Source organism: Zophobas morio, unplaced genomic scaffold (assembly GCF_036711695.1).
Source record: "Zophobas morio isolate AGI-343-1 ecotype UQ-CSIRO unplaced genomic scaffold, CSIRO_AGI_Zmor_V1 ptg000046l, whole genome shotgun sequence".
Lineage (NCBI taxonomy): Eukaryota > Metazoa > Arthropoda > Insecta > Coleoptera > Tenebrionidae > Zophobas > Zophobas morio.
Window position 1 is genome coordinate 1,131,712 of NW_026972151.1, and position 17,271 is coordinate 1,148,982.

The window sequence follows — 17,271 nt, forward strand, 5'->3', positions numbered from 1 at the left end:
AGCAGGGAACTACTTAGTACCTGAAATTAGCCCGCTTGATTTATTTATACTTGACCAACACAGTTATCTAAATTTGTAATCGCATTTTTGATTACGTACATGTTTCACAACAACACAAAATGAGAAAACACTGAAGAGCAAGATCTGAACTCAATGAACTCATCACCATAAAGTCAGACAATAAAAGCATGTAAACATTTTACCCGTTGTGGTATATGCTAATATTTAATTTAATCTAAACTTTTAAATTGTTAGTGACTTTCACAGGATGTTTTCAGGTATTACATAAAGAAAATTAAATTTACAATTCGGTGCTAACTACACTTAATAAATACAAATAGGTATTCCGTTTTAAATTAATTAATTAACTAATTAATTAATTTTTAACCTCTGACGTAAAAAAGGGGGTGCTATAATAATTTTAAAGTCTCTGTCTATCTGTGTATCTGTCTGTCTTTTTTTTGAAAGCTGATTTAATAGAGATGATTCTTAGCTATGTATGCTTGATAATAATCAAACCATTTTTTTTTACTTACCGAGCGTAAACGAAGGAAGTATTGTAATCGAGTCCGTCGGCCGATTCTCTACTTTTACGTTTTCTCGACCTTTCATGACTCCTAAAGTACGAAGAAATAGGTGTCCCGTTTCCGTCTGTCTGTCTGTCTGTCTGTCTGCCGTCACGGATTTTTATTAGACAGATAATCTCCGAAAGTACTGGGCCGATTGTTGTCAATTTTTTTTTATTAAAATTTTTGCTATTGTGTCAGTTGATGAAACAGCTGAGTACATGGTTTGTACTTGCGATGGCAAAAGACTGCAATATTTGGGAGGGGCAATGGTAACGCACTTTCAAGTAGTTAACGCAGCTCCTAAGAGCTTAGCTAACATTACAAGGGAGCCAAGTTTCATAGGTTAATATTACAAGATGTGTCTTTCACAAAAATCAAATTTGGTCGAAGTTTAGAAAGAACGTGAGTAGCCCACTATAGACCCCCTGAAATCTAATCTAATCTAAATGGAAGGTAAGATTAATCGGAAAAAATAGACAAGGACGGTCACGGGTTACCTGGGTTAGCACAGCAGATATAATTCCAAGAGAGAGAGGTCAAATATGAAACTCAAACAAAAACTGACAGGATAGAATCTTATCTCAGTCCTTCCCACTTTCTTGAGTTTTTTGAAATTTTGTTACCATTATAGTGATAGTATACTTGTCATTAAGCTGCAAATTTTTTTGACAGTTTCAACATTGGTACCAAGCATACGTTAAATAAATTATTATTTTCATACTATCCTTGTCTAGCACAGAGGTTCAGCTCACCTCTTTTTAATTCCGGGCACAGCTAATTTGCCACACCTCTTAAAAGTAATACAGAAACTTGCAGATAAATGAAAAATGTCATTTTACGGTGTTGCTACCTAGCCAGATCATGTGAGTAATAACCGTGATCAGATTTTCCATTTTTTATCAATCAAATAAGAGGTGAAGCAGAAAAAATAGTATATTACACGCATTTAATAAGACATATTGCAGCACTCGTTCTCTCGACTCGTGCTACAATGGAACGTCTTATTAAATTTGTATAATAATATATTATTTAATAATGCTCGCAATTATATAATTACGTAAACTGACTACTCTTGAATAAAAACATCATTCAAGATTTTTTGCTGTAGATACAATTTTTTCAGTTCAGTTCATAATTCTAAAAAGGGCAAGTGTCTGTGCCGTATGGTTGCCGTTCACAAAAGACCTCCACCCGATTTTCCACTGAAGCGAAAATTCTGTAAATAGTCAACTCCTAATATATGAGATTGTATAGCACCGAAAACAACCACATCATTTTTTTTTTCTTCCAGACAAAATGGACGTTTGGGTGGATCTCAGTTAGAAGAGATTTATGACCATAAGTTTTTTCTTTTTAATGGTAAGCTGATGGTAACTGAATATAAGGCAGAAATTCTGCTGCAATTTTTAGTTAACCGCTTCAGGCCGAGTTGCACTTTGGATATTGCTAGCAAGACGGGGCAACAAACGATATTTGTATACCTCTATTATTATTCTCTGGCCAGACCTAAAAGAATAATTTTTAAACGCCCACTGATAATTTGAATGAATGAACATATCCAAAAGATCATCCAAAAGTGTGAACAAATAAACAATTCTTATGTGTGGGTCATGGACTTTCAAGAAAAACTCAAAAGTAATTTCGGAGGCTTCCACGGTCGAAATTAATACATGATCGTTTTCCGGGTTGGAACCGTGTAAATTGAGTTTTTGGACTCAACGTTTCGCACACTTTCGTAAGTGGCATCTTCTGGAGCAGGGTTAATAATAAGGCAAAAGAGCCTATATTACGGCCTATTCATACACGTGTATAAAACTCAAAAGCACCTAAAAGAAGATATACATTCGTCAATTTTTGCTTAATAATTGAAAGTAATAAATGTTTTGATTAAAAAAATATACCTATACAAATTATTCCATTTCAAATGAGATTACGTAGGTACCCTGATCAAAGCAAATTAATCGCGGTCGCTAGTCGCTCTATTGAAAATTTTGTAAATCTCGCTGAATTGTCTTTTTCACAGCCATTTTTTAAAGATTTTTTATAAATTATGTATTATATTATTCATTCAAAGAATATTATTACCAGTAACGTCTTCCTTTTAATTTTAACAAGTTTGAGTTACTGAGGTTTGAAATTTTTATCAAATTCATGAAATATATTTACGTAGCCCACTTTAATCTAAAAACTTGCTAATCAGCTATTTTGTGCATCCTGCTCCAACTTTTTAAAGCGTAAATAGTGCAAATCAAACAAAAATGGATAAAGATAAAACAGACCTGAACTGAATATCTAATTAAAATCTAATAGAAACGTCAGAATAAATAACAAAAAATTGGTGATTTCAATTTGGCATTTATCTTTTTATTATTAATTTTTGATTCGCTGTTTAGAAATGTTTGTAATTAATTAATTATATAATTAATTCTAATAGAGAAAATGAAAAACTGAAGAATGAATTAAAAGATACACTTTCATAATACTAACCTAAAATAAAATAAACACCATTGAATTATATTCTTTTTATGAATGGAGCTGTCACTAGTTGAAACTTTATTAATTCACTGTTATATTAAGAAAAATACTTTCTGAGTTTAAAATATTTTACTGTGTGATACTGCAACACTACACTATCAAAATTCAGTTTCTAGCTGAAGAAGATACTGTGTACCGAAACATGTATTGCAGTGTAACACCATTGAATAGAAAGAATAGAAATACAAATGTATTGCGTAAGGTTCGTCTTATTAAATATACTGAAAGACACGTAATAACTAAGTTGAAACTATGTCGATGATACATAATTAGCACAATCATATTAAATATTTTAATAAATTACTATCAAAATGTACGCATTTTCACCTAATTAAATCAACTTTAATTTTTGAAAGTTAGCTTTTGGAAGTAGAACAAAATTTAAAAATAAATAACGGCAAATTACAGGATTCTACGCATGCTATTCTTATAACCAGTTTGATGATATTTTCTAACATTCTTTTAAACTTATAATAGCCTATATAATAATCAATCGCTCCAATCGCAGCTTAATCACTTGTCTTAGAAAGTGCTTAATAGCGGTATCAATTTTGCAAAATCGTTGATCATTTTTAGCCACAAGAACTGTCACTAATTTCACTCCAAAACCAACACTACTAACATAGAACACCTCGCACATGTTACGCAAGCGTGCAGTCAAAACCAAATGCAAATTTCGGAGAAAGTAATTCCTGCATTATAAATCATTCGCCACCTCGCTTTTCATACTCAATTTGCATTCTTACAACATTTACAAAAATAATAAATTCCATTTTTACAAGAATACACTTGCCGCATCTAAAACATACCAAACCCGAGATAATGAATTTAAATTTTATGACTTTCACTCTCGAGAAAGGAACTATCAAAGCCTTAACATTGTACAATGACCTTAAAGCTATCTGTGGTCTGTAGCAAACCACCAGAACAAACTGTAACAAATCGGAAAAAACGAAGACTGTAGCAATAACGAAAACCAAATTAAGCAGTAGCAGGAATGGGATTTTCGCGCTTATATAACTATGATGTGTGTGAGTTTTCGAAGCTTTGATTGTTTATGAAAGAATGAAAGAATAAAAAGACAAAAGTGGATTCACAGCTTTCATTTTTATCGACGGTTACGAAGAGTGTCGGTTTCCCCCGAACTTAGCGCGTGCACCAGCCGTAGACGTGCCGTAGACCTTTCAAACGCATGGACTGAATCCTGCCACGGTCTCCTGCAAACAGTTAAATTATAGTGAAATTTGTCATTGGTGAGTGAAGTGCTTTAATTGGAGTGAAGATGGAACCCAAGGAATCATTTTGGAAAGAACAGGTAAATAAACAATATTAGTACGAAAAACCGAAAAGATAAACAACCAAAAAAAAAGAAGAATTATGCGAAGAAGTGAAAGCGGATACGCACGATCTTGATATGTAAAACCCTTATTGGTTGTTGTTTGGAAAAACAGCAATTTTATTAGCACTATTATTATTGAAACCAAGTGTTTACTTCGATTGCATACACTATCCTAATTACACAATAACCAGTTAACACAGCTACAAGAAATTCCACTTACTGTCACTCTTCCCAAAGCTTTCCACTTATTCATGATTTTTCTTTTTAGTTTTCCTCGTCGGTCCACTAAGGCCTCGGGTCATGGGAAAACCTGACCCTCACTCGAAAAACAATCGTCTTCCAAGTGCCAAAACCAAAGAGAAGTTTTTAACTGATAACTACATCAGGGAGAAGAAGAAGCGTGAACACTTTTACAATACCACAGCCTATGAGAATAGATGCAAGCAAGATCCGTCTCACGATTACCTAAGGAATAATCTGCATATAAAATTTTGTGTTTGCGGTAGTCGCGAAGTTTCGACGTTTCCGAACAAGAAGGTCTCATTTCGTAACTACACGCCGAAGATTCTTAATCAAGAAATCAATATGGGTATGTGGATGTGATGCACTTTCACTGGAAATGTCTATGCTAGCGACGATTGGGCAAGTGGCTCATTTCGCTGTGGGCCTCACGGGAAATCCGTTAACTATTATAGGGCTGGTTCCGATTTTCGCTGCCGGACTAGCATTTTTGAGATATGTGGCAGTCGACCCGGAATCGCATCCTGTCAATGTTAGGCATGTGAGTATTAGGAAATGACTACACAGTTAGACTGGAAAATTCCAATCAAGCTTCGTAGAACTGGATGTTCGTTTTGATACAGGGAGAAAATAACTGCATCACCTAGACACGAGAAAAAGAGTATATAGAAATACTAACTGGGTTTGATAGGGATCTAAATTTCATCTCGGAAAAGCTTCTTTTGCATCATAATCTAAATTTCGAAAAGACCACTGATAATGACAATCGACTTTGTTATAAGCTGTCCTCTACAAAATAATATATCGGTTAAAATAAGTAATTTTTCTAATTCTGTTTGACTTTATACTGTCTAACTAAAAACTCAGTTTCATTGAAATTCGATCAAAGATCCTATCTGAATGAAAATTATACAATTTCCTGCTGTACAAATGCGATCTGATTTGACTGTTAGTTACATTAACTTGAAAGTTCTTATCAAAAAACTATTGTTGAAAATTTCACACAGTTCTTACGTTGTTTGGTACCACGTAATTGTTATTATAGCAAAACTGCAAGAATAACGTCTGCTTTCAGTGAGACGAAATGGGAAAGTGTGATAAGGTTTTATGGGATCAAAAACCTTAATCTTAGAGAAACTGACATTTCCATGTAATTTTTTGTTTATAAAGATGTTGAGATATGTATTTCAGGTCACATATGTCATATTTGGACAAAAAACGCGTCTAATTATACTCGCAAAACAATTATGTTGCTGATCTTTCTCAACTAAAGTATCTAACGGAAGTAAATTCGTTACTGAACACGAAGGTTTTTTACGTATTATTATTTTTTTAATTTGTCTAGAATTGTTTTTGCTCATTCTTGTATAAACACCATTACAAACTTTTAAATTTATACCACAAACGACTTTAAAATATTTCTACTGAACTACATTGCTGCACGTGTTTTAGAACACACTACTTCACTTCATCAGGCAAATGTATTTCTCGAAAAATACGTGCAGCAATGTTTTATAAATAAAATATTTTAAACTTATTTGTGTTGTCAATTTAAATATTTAAGGCAATTCTGATTAAGTTTAAGTAAAAACGTACCACATAATAAAAAATTCCATGTGTCTTGACATAATTATTATTATTATTTCAGCTAGTGTCAAGGAATTATCAATTAACAATAAATGCTGCGTGTAGCATAGTTCATGCAAATTCACTAAGTTAACCATGATAATTATGTTAGTGATCGAGGCAATTAAATCAGTTGTAACTTTCTGTATTGTTATTTAAACAGGAACTTGACACGAAAAGACGTAAGTAACTACAGTTGACGAACCAGCAATTTAGAAAAGATGTGATTGCTAACACAATTTTTGTTCAAATATTTCGAAAATGTTATCAAAATGGTAAAGTAGAACCGATTTCAGTATTCTAAAAATTCAATTTTTTTAATAAGTATTTTTCTTGTGTTTTTTTTAATAAAAGGTTAATGATAGTTTACTAGTATACTTTAAAAGGTGTCCTACACCTAAATCGAACACAAACAACTGTGATGAAATGTCTACCAAATATCATTGGTCTAACATAAACAAACAGTGGGTAGTATATTATTTTAATAAAAGTAACAAATTTCACCGAATTTCACGTGTCGCGTAAAATTTTACAACCTAGGGACTGAGCTTTTAAAAAATATATTATCTGAAAAAGAATTCGTTGACATTCCGATTCGAAAAATGCCAGCAGAAACAAAGTAACAATGCATTGAATTCATTGTGCATTTAAACTTGACTAATTCTCTAACTATAGACTAGGCCAGTTCATCTAATTTTTAGTGATTTTTTTTTAAATTTCCGCTGTTACAAAATAAAAATTCCAAGTGAAAGTTTGTTGAATTACACATATAAAATTCCGAATATTGGCTCATTCGATTGAAATGTCACCTTTATTTTAATTTTTTATCTAAAATGCAAAATTTGTGAATAAAGTGGGCCATGTTACATATGTCAGTTACTGCTGAAAAACATTTCACATTATAACGGATAACTTAAAAAGAAAAGAATTGTTAAATATTTAAAGAAAAATTTTCGCAACTGGCATCTTCAGTGTGTAAAAGTGAAATGAATATCGCCTTATCAAGTACTTAAAAAATAAACCCAGAACTTCCCTTTATCGTATCACACGTACACACATAATTATTTTATTTCTACACTAAATCTTGATTTTGACGACACAAAATAGTTACTCTGCAGATGACGTTACTAAACCACAATTCAATAGTAACCAACAAATAGCTCTTTATTGCAATCCGTTTCAAATTAAAATTTTACTACAAACGATTTTTTGGTTTAACTCTTGCAATTAGATCATCTTGAGAGTCTGACATATAAATTGTAATCAAAAAATATGGTTACTACATCTCATTCTTTCAGGTACGACGCGAATACGACTTTATTGTTGTCGGTGGGGGTTCAGCCGGTGCTGTGGTCGCCTCCCGCCTCTCAGAAATCGCCAATTGGACCGTCCTCCTTCTGGAAGCGGGTGGAGACGAAAATGAAATTTCCGATATTCCCGCCATGAGCGGCTATACCCAAATGAGCGAGTTCGATTGGATGTATCAGACATCACCACCCGGAGACTCCCCATACTGTTTGGCCATGATTGGTGACCGCTGCAACTGGCCCAGAGGAAAAGTAAGTATAGTGAAAATATTTCCTACACAATTTTGACAAAAGTGGTAAATTATCCACTCAAAGTACTACAATCTTCATCCAACTCATCCAAGTACCTGTTTGATACGTGATTACTAACATCCAAATAACAACGGTATTCAAAATTTACTACGAAAATATTCCAGTATACCCAACGATTACCAAAACCCATTCTAGGTACTCGGGGGTTCCAGTGTCCTCAACGCCATGATCTACATCCGCGGTAACAAACACGATTACGACCAATGGGAGCGCCAGGGCAACCGTGGGTGGTCGTACCAAGACGTTTTGCCCTATTTCCTCAAATCAGAGGACAACAGAAACCCGTACTTATCCAAAACGAAGTACCATCAAACTGGCGGCTATTTAACCGTACAAGAATCGCCATGGAGAACACCTCTTTCGATCGCGTTCCTCCAAGCTGGGAAAGAGTTAGGTTATGACATCAGGGACTGCAATGGCGAAAAGCAAACTGGTTTTATGTTGTCCCAAGGCACCCTCAGAAGAGGATCCCGGTGTTCGACGTCAAAAGCGTTTCTTCGACCAGTACGAATGAGAAACAACTTACACGTAGCAATGTACAGTCAGGCGACAAAAGTGATGATTAACCCCAAGACCAAAACAGCGTACGGGGTAAAGTTTGTAAGAAATAACCACCCCCAAACGGTGAGAGCTCGTCGTGAGGTAATTCTGTCAGCTGGAGCTATCGGGAGCCCCCATCTTCTCATGCTTTCGGGCGTTGGGGAGAAAAACCATCTACAATCGTTCCAAATCCCAGTTTTGAGCGATCTAAAGGTGGGGTATAATCTTCAAGATCACATCGGTCTTGGAGGGTTGACGTTCATAATCGATGATCCCATCACGTTCACGAAGAGCAGGTACCAGACTTTTGCCGTGGCTATGGAGTACATAGTAAACGAAAAAGGGCCTTTAACGTCACTTGGTGGAGTGGAAGGTCTCGCTTTCGTCAATACGAAGTACGCACCCAAAAGTGGCGACTGGCCGGATGTTCAGTTCCATTTCGCACCTTCAAGTATCAATTCTGATGGTGAACAAGTGAAGAAAATCACTGGATTAAGAGACTCTGTCTATAATACAATTTATAAACCTTTGCGCAATGCTGAAACATGGACTATTCTTCCGCTTTTGCTCCGTCCAAAAAGCAGCGGTTGGATTAAACTTAAATCCAAAGATCCAAGCGTTTACCCTGACATAAACCCAAACTACTTTACTCATCGTGAGGATATCCAGACTCTCACTGAAGGGATAAGGATAGCTTTGAATGTTTCAAATAGTCAAGCGTTCCAGAAGTTTAATTCTAGACCTCATCGAATCCCTTTTCCCAAATGTAGACAGTACGACTTTGATACTGATGACTATTGGGAGTGCTCGCTTCGACATTTCACGTTCACAATTTATCACCCAACTAGTACTTGTAAAATGGGTCCTGTGGAAGATCCAGACGCTGTGGTTGATCCGAGATTAAAAGTACACGGCATTAAGAATCTAAGGGTCATTGATGCCTCCATCATGCCCAATATTGTAAGTGGGAATACAAATGCTCCTACCATTATGATTGGAGAAAAAGGGGCAGATATGATTAAAGAGGATTGGGGCATAAAAATAAGATAATGATTATTTATTGAGTTTTACTAGTCAGTTAAGTGTGTATAGTGTACATAGGTGTAGATTAGGCAAAGTTTTTATATAATGAGTCCAAATTGATCATGTTGTGCAATTGAATGTATATAATTAATGTGACCTAAGCAATAAAGAAATGAATGTGATTTATGATAATTTGGTTGTTACCTAATTGCGGTTTCTGTAAACAAAACAACTTGGGGTTTAATTGAGAGAACACATGGAAGATTTCGGCAAACGTTTGTAATTTTGTTTATTAAAAAAATTGGGTAATGGTGTTAAATGTGGTTCCTTTCATGGGATGTGGAAATGGATGTAGACACTATGTTAATTAGAAGTTATTGCATAAATTTCGATTGTATGATAAAACAAAATTGTTCGTGCACTTTTTCCAGAATTTGGGGTGTCAAAATTTCGTTAATACTTAATGTAGATCAACTTCTGACGACGTGAATAACGTTTTAAAGGTCAGACTACAATCGAAGTTACGTTTCAAAATCTGTGCCGTCATTAAACATGGCGAAACTGTATCAAGGACGTTAGAGGAAGGAAATTTAATAATGTTATTTAATTTAATGAAGTTATGTGTGTATTAACTAATATAAAATCGAATAGATTTTATGAAGTGTTCATATATTTCGATTTTTTCAGTGACAACCCTTGCGATTCGAAACGATTTTTAAAATAAGACAAATTATTCCCATTCGTGCTTCCATTGTCATTAGTTTGTTGAATCTTCTATGGAAAATGGTATAAATTGGCGAATAATAATCAAATTCCCATAGAGTTGCCACTACTCAAAAAACACGGTAGTAATTTTGTTTGTTTTTCAACAAAGTATAAAGGTGTATAACTAAGTTTTCATAAGCTTAAACAAATATACATGTACAACTATTTACGCAAAGCAACGGTGAAAGTGTAAATTCATACTCGACAATTAAGCGACATCAAATGAGTAGGTATGACAAATGCAAAAAAATATTATAATGTAAACAAGTTGTTCATCTTAATCCGAAATTTCTCTTTGCACCAATCAAATATTAGCAGTTAATTTCTATCATAAGCTTTACAGGGTGATTACTTATTGTCCAATCTACTGGTTGGTTGTAACAAATTCGGCGCTCTGCTGAAAAAGACTAATTCGCTGTTAGGTTTTCCATGTTTTTGAACATTAACAATTGAGCCATGTCGCGGATAATAATGAACATTCCAATGAAAAAAACAACAACGAAGATTCATTGGCAATGACGAAGGTCTAAAATTTTACAAAAGTTATGTCCGTGAGGTACAAAAGGGTTGGAAATGGTTTTACTCTTTTTACACCGAATCAAAAAGCAAATAAAGTTGTGTGTTTAAGAAGAATATGAAGATTGGTGGGAGACGACTATTACTATGAAATTTGGGTCTATTGTTATGATCCCGAGATGAATAAGTACAGCAAATAATAGGTAGAAAAAGGAAGATGACCACCCAAAAAAAAGCACGTGCAAAGCACGTGGCAAAAGCTGTAGTCATAACATTTTTTGATTCCAGGGGGATGATATATACTCATACGATCCCACTTCGCTAAATGCAAATCATTACAAAATAGTTTTGCGTCACCTGATGAAGGATCACAGTCTTAGATAACGACCCCAAATGATGGGAAAGTCTAAACTTCATTACGATAATGTTCGCTCCCACGTGGCTAACACTGTGACTGAATTTTTCAACAGTAAAAATGCCAAGGGTGTACCGAATCCTCCATATACTCCCATGCGACTTCTATTCCCTCAAGCGAGAACAGAGCGGCGGTTTCCAATAGAATTGAATGCTGTTAAGAGGCGATTTTGAAGAGGCTCTCAAAGAATGGCTACCGTCATGTATTATTGTTGAAGAGTACTCAATAAACTTTTGGCAATCCTAGTCCTACATTTTTCTGAACAACTTCCAATAAGTACATTCAATTAAGCAAATTCAGGACATTTACACTACTTTTTTAGTAGAAAAAGTCACACGATGGATGTTTTTAGAAATTCATTAATTTATGGAATATATTTTGAAGTGAAGTACTAAATATTTACAATAATCTTAATCATTCGCACGGGTGATGGCTACATTTGCTGCGCCTAATCCAGAAATGTGCTAATGAGGAGCTGGATTTCTTCTTTTTCTCCTGTTCCACGAAATTTTAAATGCGTTTTGTACGTAGTTTTTTCCCCATTCAACTGTCAATAATTTCAGAGTGGTTTAAGTAGTTCCGATACTCTCCACTATCCATTAGGTAGGATGTTACCTTTTATTTAATACATGCAACTCAAATTTCAAAATTCAATCAGCAAATTCTATTAATTTAAAAAATATATAGATATCTTTGTCACCAACGCAATATTTGTCAAAATCATTGCTACAGCTTCCTATCTTAACACTCATTTTGATTTTCTCCTTTTATTCAATTTTATTAACACCATACTTTGCAAGTGACAAAAGACAATTTTTTTCCGTTTTGTGAGCTCGTCCCACGACAAAGTAACTTTCAATTCAAGCTCTAAATGTTATTCATTCTATGACGTAAAAAACTCATGCAGGTATAGATCTCACAGTCTATTTTTTAGTTATAAATTGAAAGAAAGATGCAATTGTAGTAACTGTAGATGGTTGAAACTTTACCGTTGTTGTATCTATTGTTATTTTGTGATGACGATCTTGTATTCTCAGTGGAAGAAATTGTGAAGAAGAGTCAACTGTCAACGAGGAAGGGATACTCAGTAAAGTTTTCTGTATTTTCCTAATCAATATCATTTATGTTTATGTAAATTCCGAATAAAAGTTGTACGTTTATGTTCTGACTTTGTTGAACAAATCTATTGTTCTTTACAGGGTGTTTATGGTTTCCCAGTTGAACTCAGTGTCTGTTGCTTCAAAATTTTGACATTATTTCAAATTACTATGCTTTCACTACTATGGAGAAAATCATCAGTTTTAAAGTTAAGATCAAAGTAATAAGTAATAGAGTAAGTAACATATACACAGCAGTTTGTTATAAGTACAATATTGGGTTTTTTCAAAAATCCACACGAAAAATGTTTAAAAAAGGCTGGATTAATAAACAACGTGTACAGATACATTATTATACATTATCTTAGGCACGATTTATCTAGCAAATGAAATGACGTCATCATATTTTTACTGGGGATCAACAGACAGGTGAATTTTGACGTTTTATCACCTAAACGATATTCTTACAGTATAAGTGACACTTTTTATATAATTTTTAAGATGACTCAAACTTTCTGGAGAGCATGAAAAAATTAATTTTAACTGGTTAGTAAACATTAATTAATGTAAGCCAAATTTTGATTAGTGTACTACTACCAAGTAATTGACTTAGTGGTCGCCAACAGGCAGACGGATAGTAGACAGATCGACAGACAGGTCTTCAGTAAATACTTATATGGCAACAAGAGATCGATATTTTAAGAAAATATGTAATTATGAGTAGATATCGATTATTCTCAAATGTATGCGTAAATACGAGTATATAAGAATAACAAAAAACTTTTCCACTTAACTGGCAAAAAACAAGTTTTTTTGGCATTGTATACATAAAACACTTTATAATCCTAATTTGCACTACTAATCTAACTTGTGGTGTTTAAAAACATGAAAATATATTTTTCGGTGAGTAAATTTGCCACAGACTTATTTTCACATCAAAGTGAAAAATTGTATTGAAAGATAAAATCACAAGGTTATAGAGTATAGTGATTCCACTTTTCTGCCTAGGCTGTTTTCGTATTTTTTCTGGCGTTCATCAGCAGAAAAAAAACTGAGGGGTAGGTACCTAATTCTTTGATTTGTGACCATGATCAAAAGTGTCTTTGAATTTTTTATACCTTAGAATACACGTTAGTTATCGTATTAGTGCTTTAAGAAGCAGCTCAAATTGATTTTTGTTACAATTTTTTATATTTCAACATTTTCATGTGCAATAAATTAGATCCAGATTCACGTTCGACCAAAATAGCATGTTTTATTCGGGGAAAAATGACTTTTTGTGGCTCATCTGTATATACTAAGATCACTTTAAAAGAATGCAGACAATATTTTACAACTTTAGTGAAAGATCCCAACCCGCAAACCATAAATTATGCAGGTACGATCGCCAAAGACCGTCTGCTTGGGGCAGCACAGGAAATTCTGTAGGCACGCGACAGGGTTTACAAGTTTACAAGGACGCTACTGCGAAAAGCCGACTCGGCATTGTCAACCAAATAACCCTAATTATGTCATAAAATTTTATTAGGATGCGTTCTTAGTATACAAAATTCACTTGACATACACCTTATAAAACTTTTATGACTTAAGCGGCTTAAGCCAAACCACCCATACGTCAAACTGGCTATTGTAAGCTTTATGGAACCGAACCGCAAGGATTATTACTGTCCATTGTTACCATAATGGAGCTGTAAAGTTTTACTAGGTATATGGGAACTGAGTTAAGTTATACAATAGCCAGTTTGACTTATAAGGGTGCTTTGGCTTAACTCGCTTAAGTCATAAAAGTTTTACAAGGTGTATGTCAAGTGAGTTTTGTATAATTGCCAGCATCGCGCACTCGGCTGTCAAACCTACAGATTCTACACGAAAAATCTCAGCTTTGCTCCTAATAAAACGATATATTTTGAGCATAAAAGATCATTAAAAAAATCCTCACAGAAATTTTGAAAATTTAAAACTGCAAAAATTTAAAATCTATCGAAAATAATGCTCCAACAAGTCTTGAAATTTTAAAAGATGGAGGAAAGCTGAAGTTTATGCTGAAAAACGAAAATTGATATTATTTTATTAAACAGAACTTCCCTCGCTTGTTCGAACAATTATAAAATTTAATTTTGCGAATTTTATTTTTTTTTATGATAACTCCTGTAAGTTATCTGTGTAGTGATACACTATAGGCAAAGAAGCATGCTAGGTATTGTTCCAAGTGAGTTTTTCCATTACAAAATTTTATGATGACGTCATCAACATTTTAGCACGCGCACATAATATATCAATATTGCATTCCTAAATTTTACGGAACATGGGGTGAGTCGTTCTTAATTTGACGAATAAACTAAACTCCCTTTTGCATACATTTTTGTAAGTCACAAAGAATAATGAATTGATAAACAAGTATAGACTGATATACAAATAAAATTTAACAACAATTACTCCAGTAGTTTTGGAGATTATTTCGACACAGACAGACAGCAGATATATTGTTTCGTACTCCAGGAGTAAGAAACGTCAAGAAAACATGAAGCTTAGCCATTTTTGATAGCTTAATTGTTGGAAAATTGTATAACCTAAAATATATTTATTTTTTAGGTCATATTACGACAACACAGGCTGAGGCCTGAATTTTTTCTATAATCAAACGAAATTAATTCAAATTTTAAACTTTTTAATTTAGTGCAATTTTTTTTTATTATTATTAATTTGACAATTACATCAAAGTTGAAAATTTAAAAATTTTATAGTTTCAGGATAATGCCTCTCGTTAAACGAAGTATCGGAACATGGCAAACTTACTTTGATATTCTAATTCTTCTAAACATACAAAAAAAATGCTTTTAGTATGGTTTTCGGTATGGAAAAAAGTTCCAGTTTTTAAAAATGTATTTAGTGAAACAAATAAATTCTGTTAATCCTTAAAATCTCGTTATCGAAAACTTAAACAATCTTCTCTCCGTACGACTAATTAACACTTCAAGACTCCATCCCTTTCCTTTCTTTTTCTGCGTACTAAAAATTTTAAAGCCTATTTACTGCAACATTAAAGTGCAATAAAATGTTTTCACTTGAACAAACAATACCGGTGCTGGTGAAAGCATTGCCAAAACCTAAACAGTCTTCCTTGCAACTTCCTTCGCTTTCTCTGCCTTCGAAGAAGTTGAAACTTACCCTAAATTGTACAACACAACCTTACAGAATTTCAGCCCCCGTACGTGCAGCAAGCATTTACTTTCTCTTGTGTATCGGTAACGATGGCGTCTTCAAGGCACCGTGCTATTGTGCACGTGCCTCGACCTCCACAAGCGGAAGAATCTTTCTTCACTCTTACTTTTAAACTAATTCTGTTTCCCACTACTGGTCATAGACTGTAATTTAACACGAAGAGTTATGTCTTTAGAGATAATGGTGGGATTACGAAATCTATTGAGAAAGATGAGTAAGGCCGCGTTTTCACAATAAATGGTAATTGTTTGTGTATTCTTTTTAAGTGAGTTGAGTCTGTTGCGAATATGGATTTAGGTTTGGGAAACGTGTGATGTTTGGAGGACACGGTTTGATCTTTAAAATTTTTAATTTAATGGGTTTCCGAGACAGTGAACTTTGAAATATATGCGTGTGCTCAGGTAGAGTATCGACTTTCTTGATTACATATTAGTGAAAGTATTAGGTAACATGGTGGCATTGTAAACATTCTGAATTCCTTTTGCACGGTGTTTTTATGGGTGACGTGACGATAGACAGGAATCGAGTTTTTATTCAATGTTGAGGTCATGCTGGTGCTTAACTAGGGGGCGCTAGAAATTTTATGTTTAATGTATGTGTATCAATAAAAGACTTTTCTACATTATCATTGCAAAATATTCTAAATATGCAATTTTCGATTTTGGCGTTTGGAATTTTTATTTAACCTCATGTTATTTTAATTCCGGAATCACGTCAATAGTAAATATCACAATATTTACAACTTACAACAGTTTAAAATGTTATGGACTGAAAGATTTTTTACTTTTCGAGATTTCTATTTTAGTCAGAATTATTAAAAATAATTATAAAAAGTAAAGATCCTTTAATCTGATAGTGAATTTTTGATACAAGAATAATATAAAAATACTACTTAATAAAATTTTACCGATTCACACATTGCCTAAAGGTGCTTTATGTTGCCATGAACTACAACTATAAAGAACTTCACAACTATTGGGTTAACTGTAAATGTCAATTGAAGTACCTGAGGGTGTTCAAATATTATGTGGATGGTCATTAACCATAATCAATACACAGTTTAATTCTTCCTTCTATTTAGCAAATTAAACCGTTGCACAGACAATTCACAACAAAATTTTTACTAGTGTACACCAGGACTGCAAAATTTTAAGATCAATGGTTTTAAAGTGCATATATCTATTTCGAAGAGAACTTCTTGGTTGTATTCTCTAAAAAAATTTTTGATGGTGAGTTTGGTTCAAAATTTGTTGTATTTAAAAAGAAATAAGATATTTAGAAATTTTATAATTATTATTAAGTCTTGAAAACTTGTATTTCGTTTGTTATTAATCATTATTTATATAATTTAACTGAACATTTTTTACGTTCTGATCGTAAGTATTGTAATAGGGTCCATTCGATCAACGATTTCATGGCCCCTAGGATACGAAAAAATAGGTCCCCGTCCCGTTTATCCCGTGTATATTTTATTAACCTCATAATCTCTGAAACTAAAGGACTGATTGTTGTATGAATTTTAGAGCCATCATGTAGATGGTAATATACCAACCAAAATTTGTTTGAGCCTTCTCACCAACAATTTGCTGTTGAAATTTTGTAAAATAACAAGCTCCTATCTTTGTGATTCATGAATCCGCCTTGACTTTTTTACCAAAATATCCAGATTGTTGAGGAAAATTAAATTACATATATAACAACGATTTTATAATTAAAAAAACTCATTTGAAATTTGCGTGCTTGTTTAGCTGTAGGTTAGCAGTCG

At 33.6% G+C, this 17,271-nt stretch overlaps 2 protein-coding genes across 2 annotated transcripts in view; one reads left to right on the forward strand and one right to left on the reverse strand.

The window, feature by feature from the left end:
* Window positions 1-17,271, reverse strand: part of Flo2 (Flotillin 2) — a 227,164-nt gene that overhangs the window by 65,255 nt on the left and 144,638 nt on the right. The gene's annotated exons all lie outside the window — the stretch shown is intronic.
* Window positions 4,285-9,667, forward strand: LOC135142292 (glucose dehydrogenase [FAD, quinone]). The gene is made up of 4 exons (XM_064073977.1): window positions 4,285-4,419; window positions 4,712-5,224; window positions 7,608-7,868; window positions 8,064-9,667. The coding sequence occupies exons 2-4, from the start codon at window positions 5,063-5,065 to the stop codon at window positions 9,516-9,518; spliced, it is 1,878 nt and encodes a 625-aa protein (XP_063930047.1). The 5' UTR covers window positions 4,285-4,419; window positions 4,712-5,062; the 3' UTR covers window positions 9,519-9,667.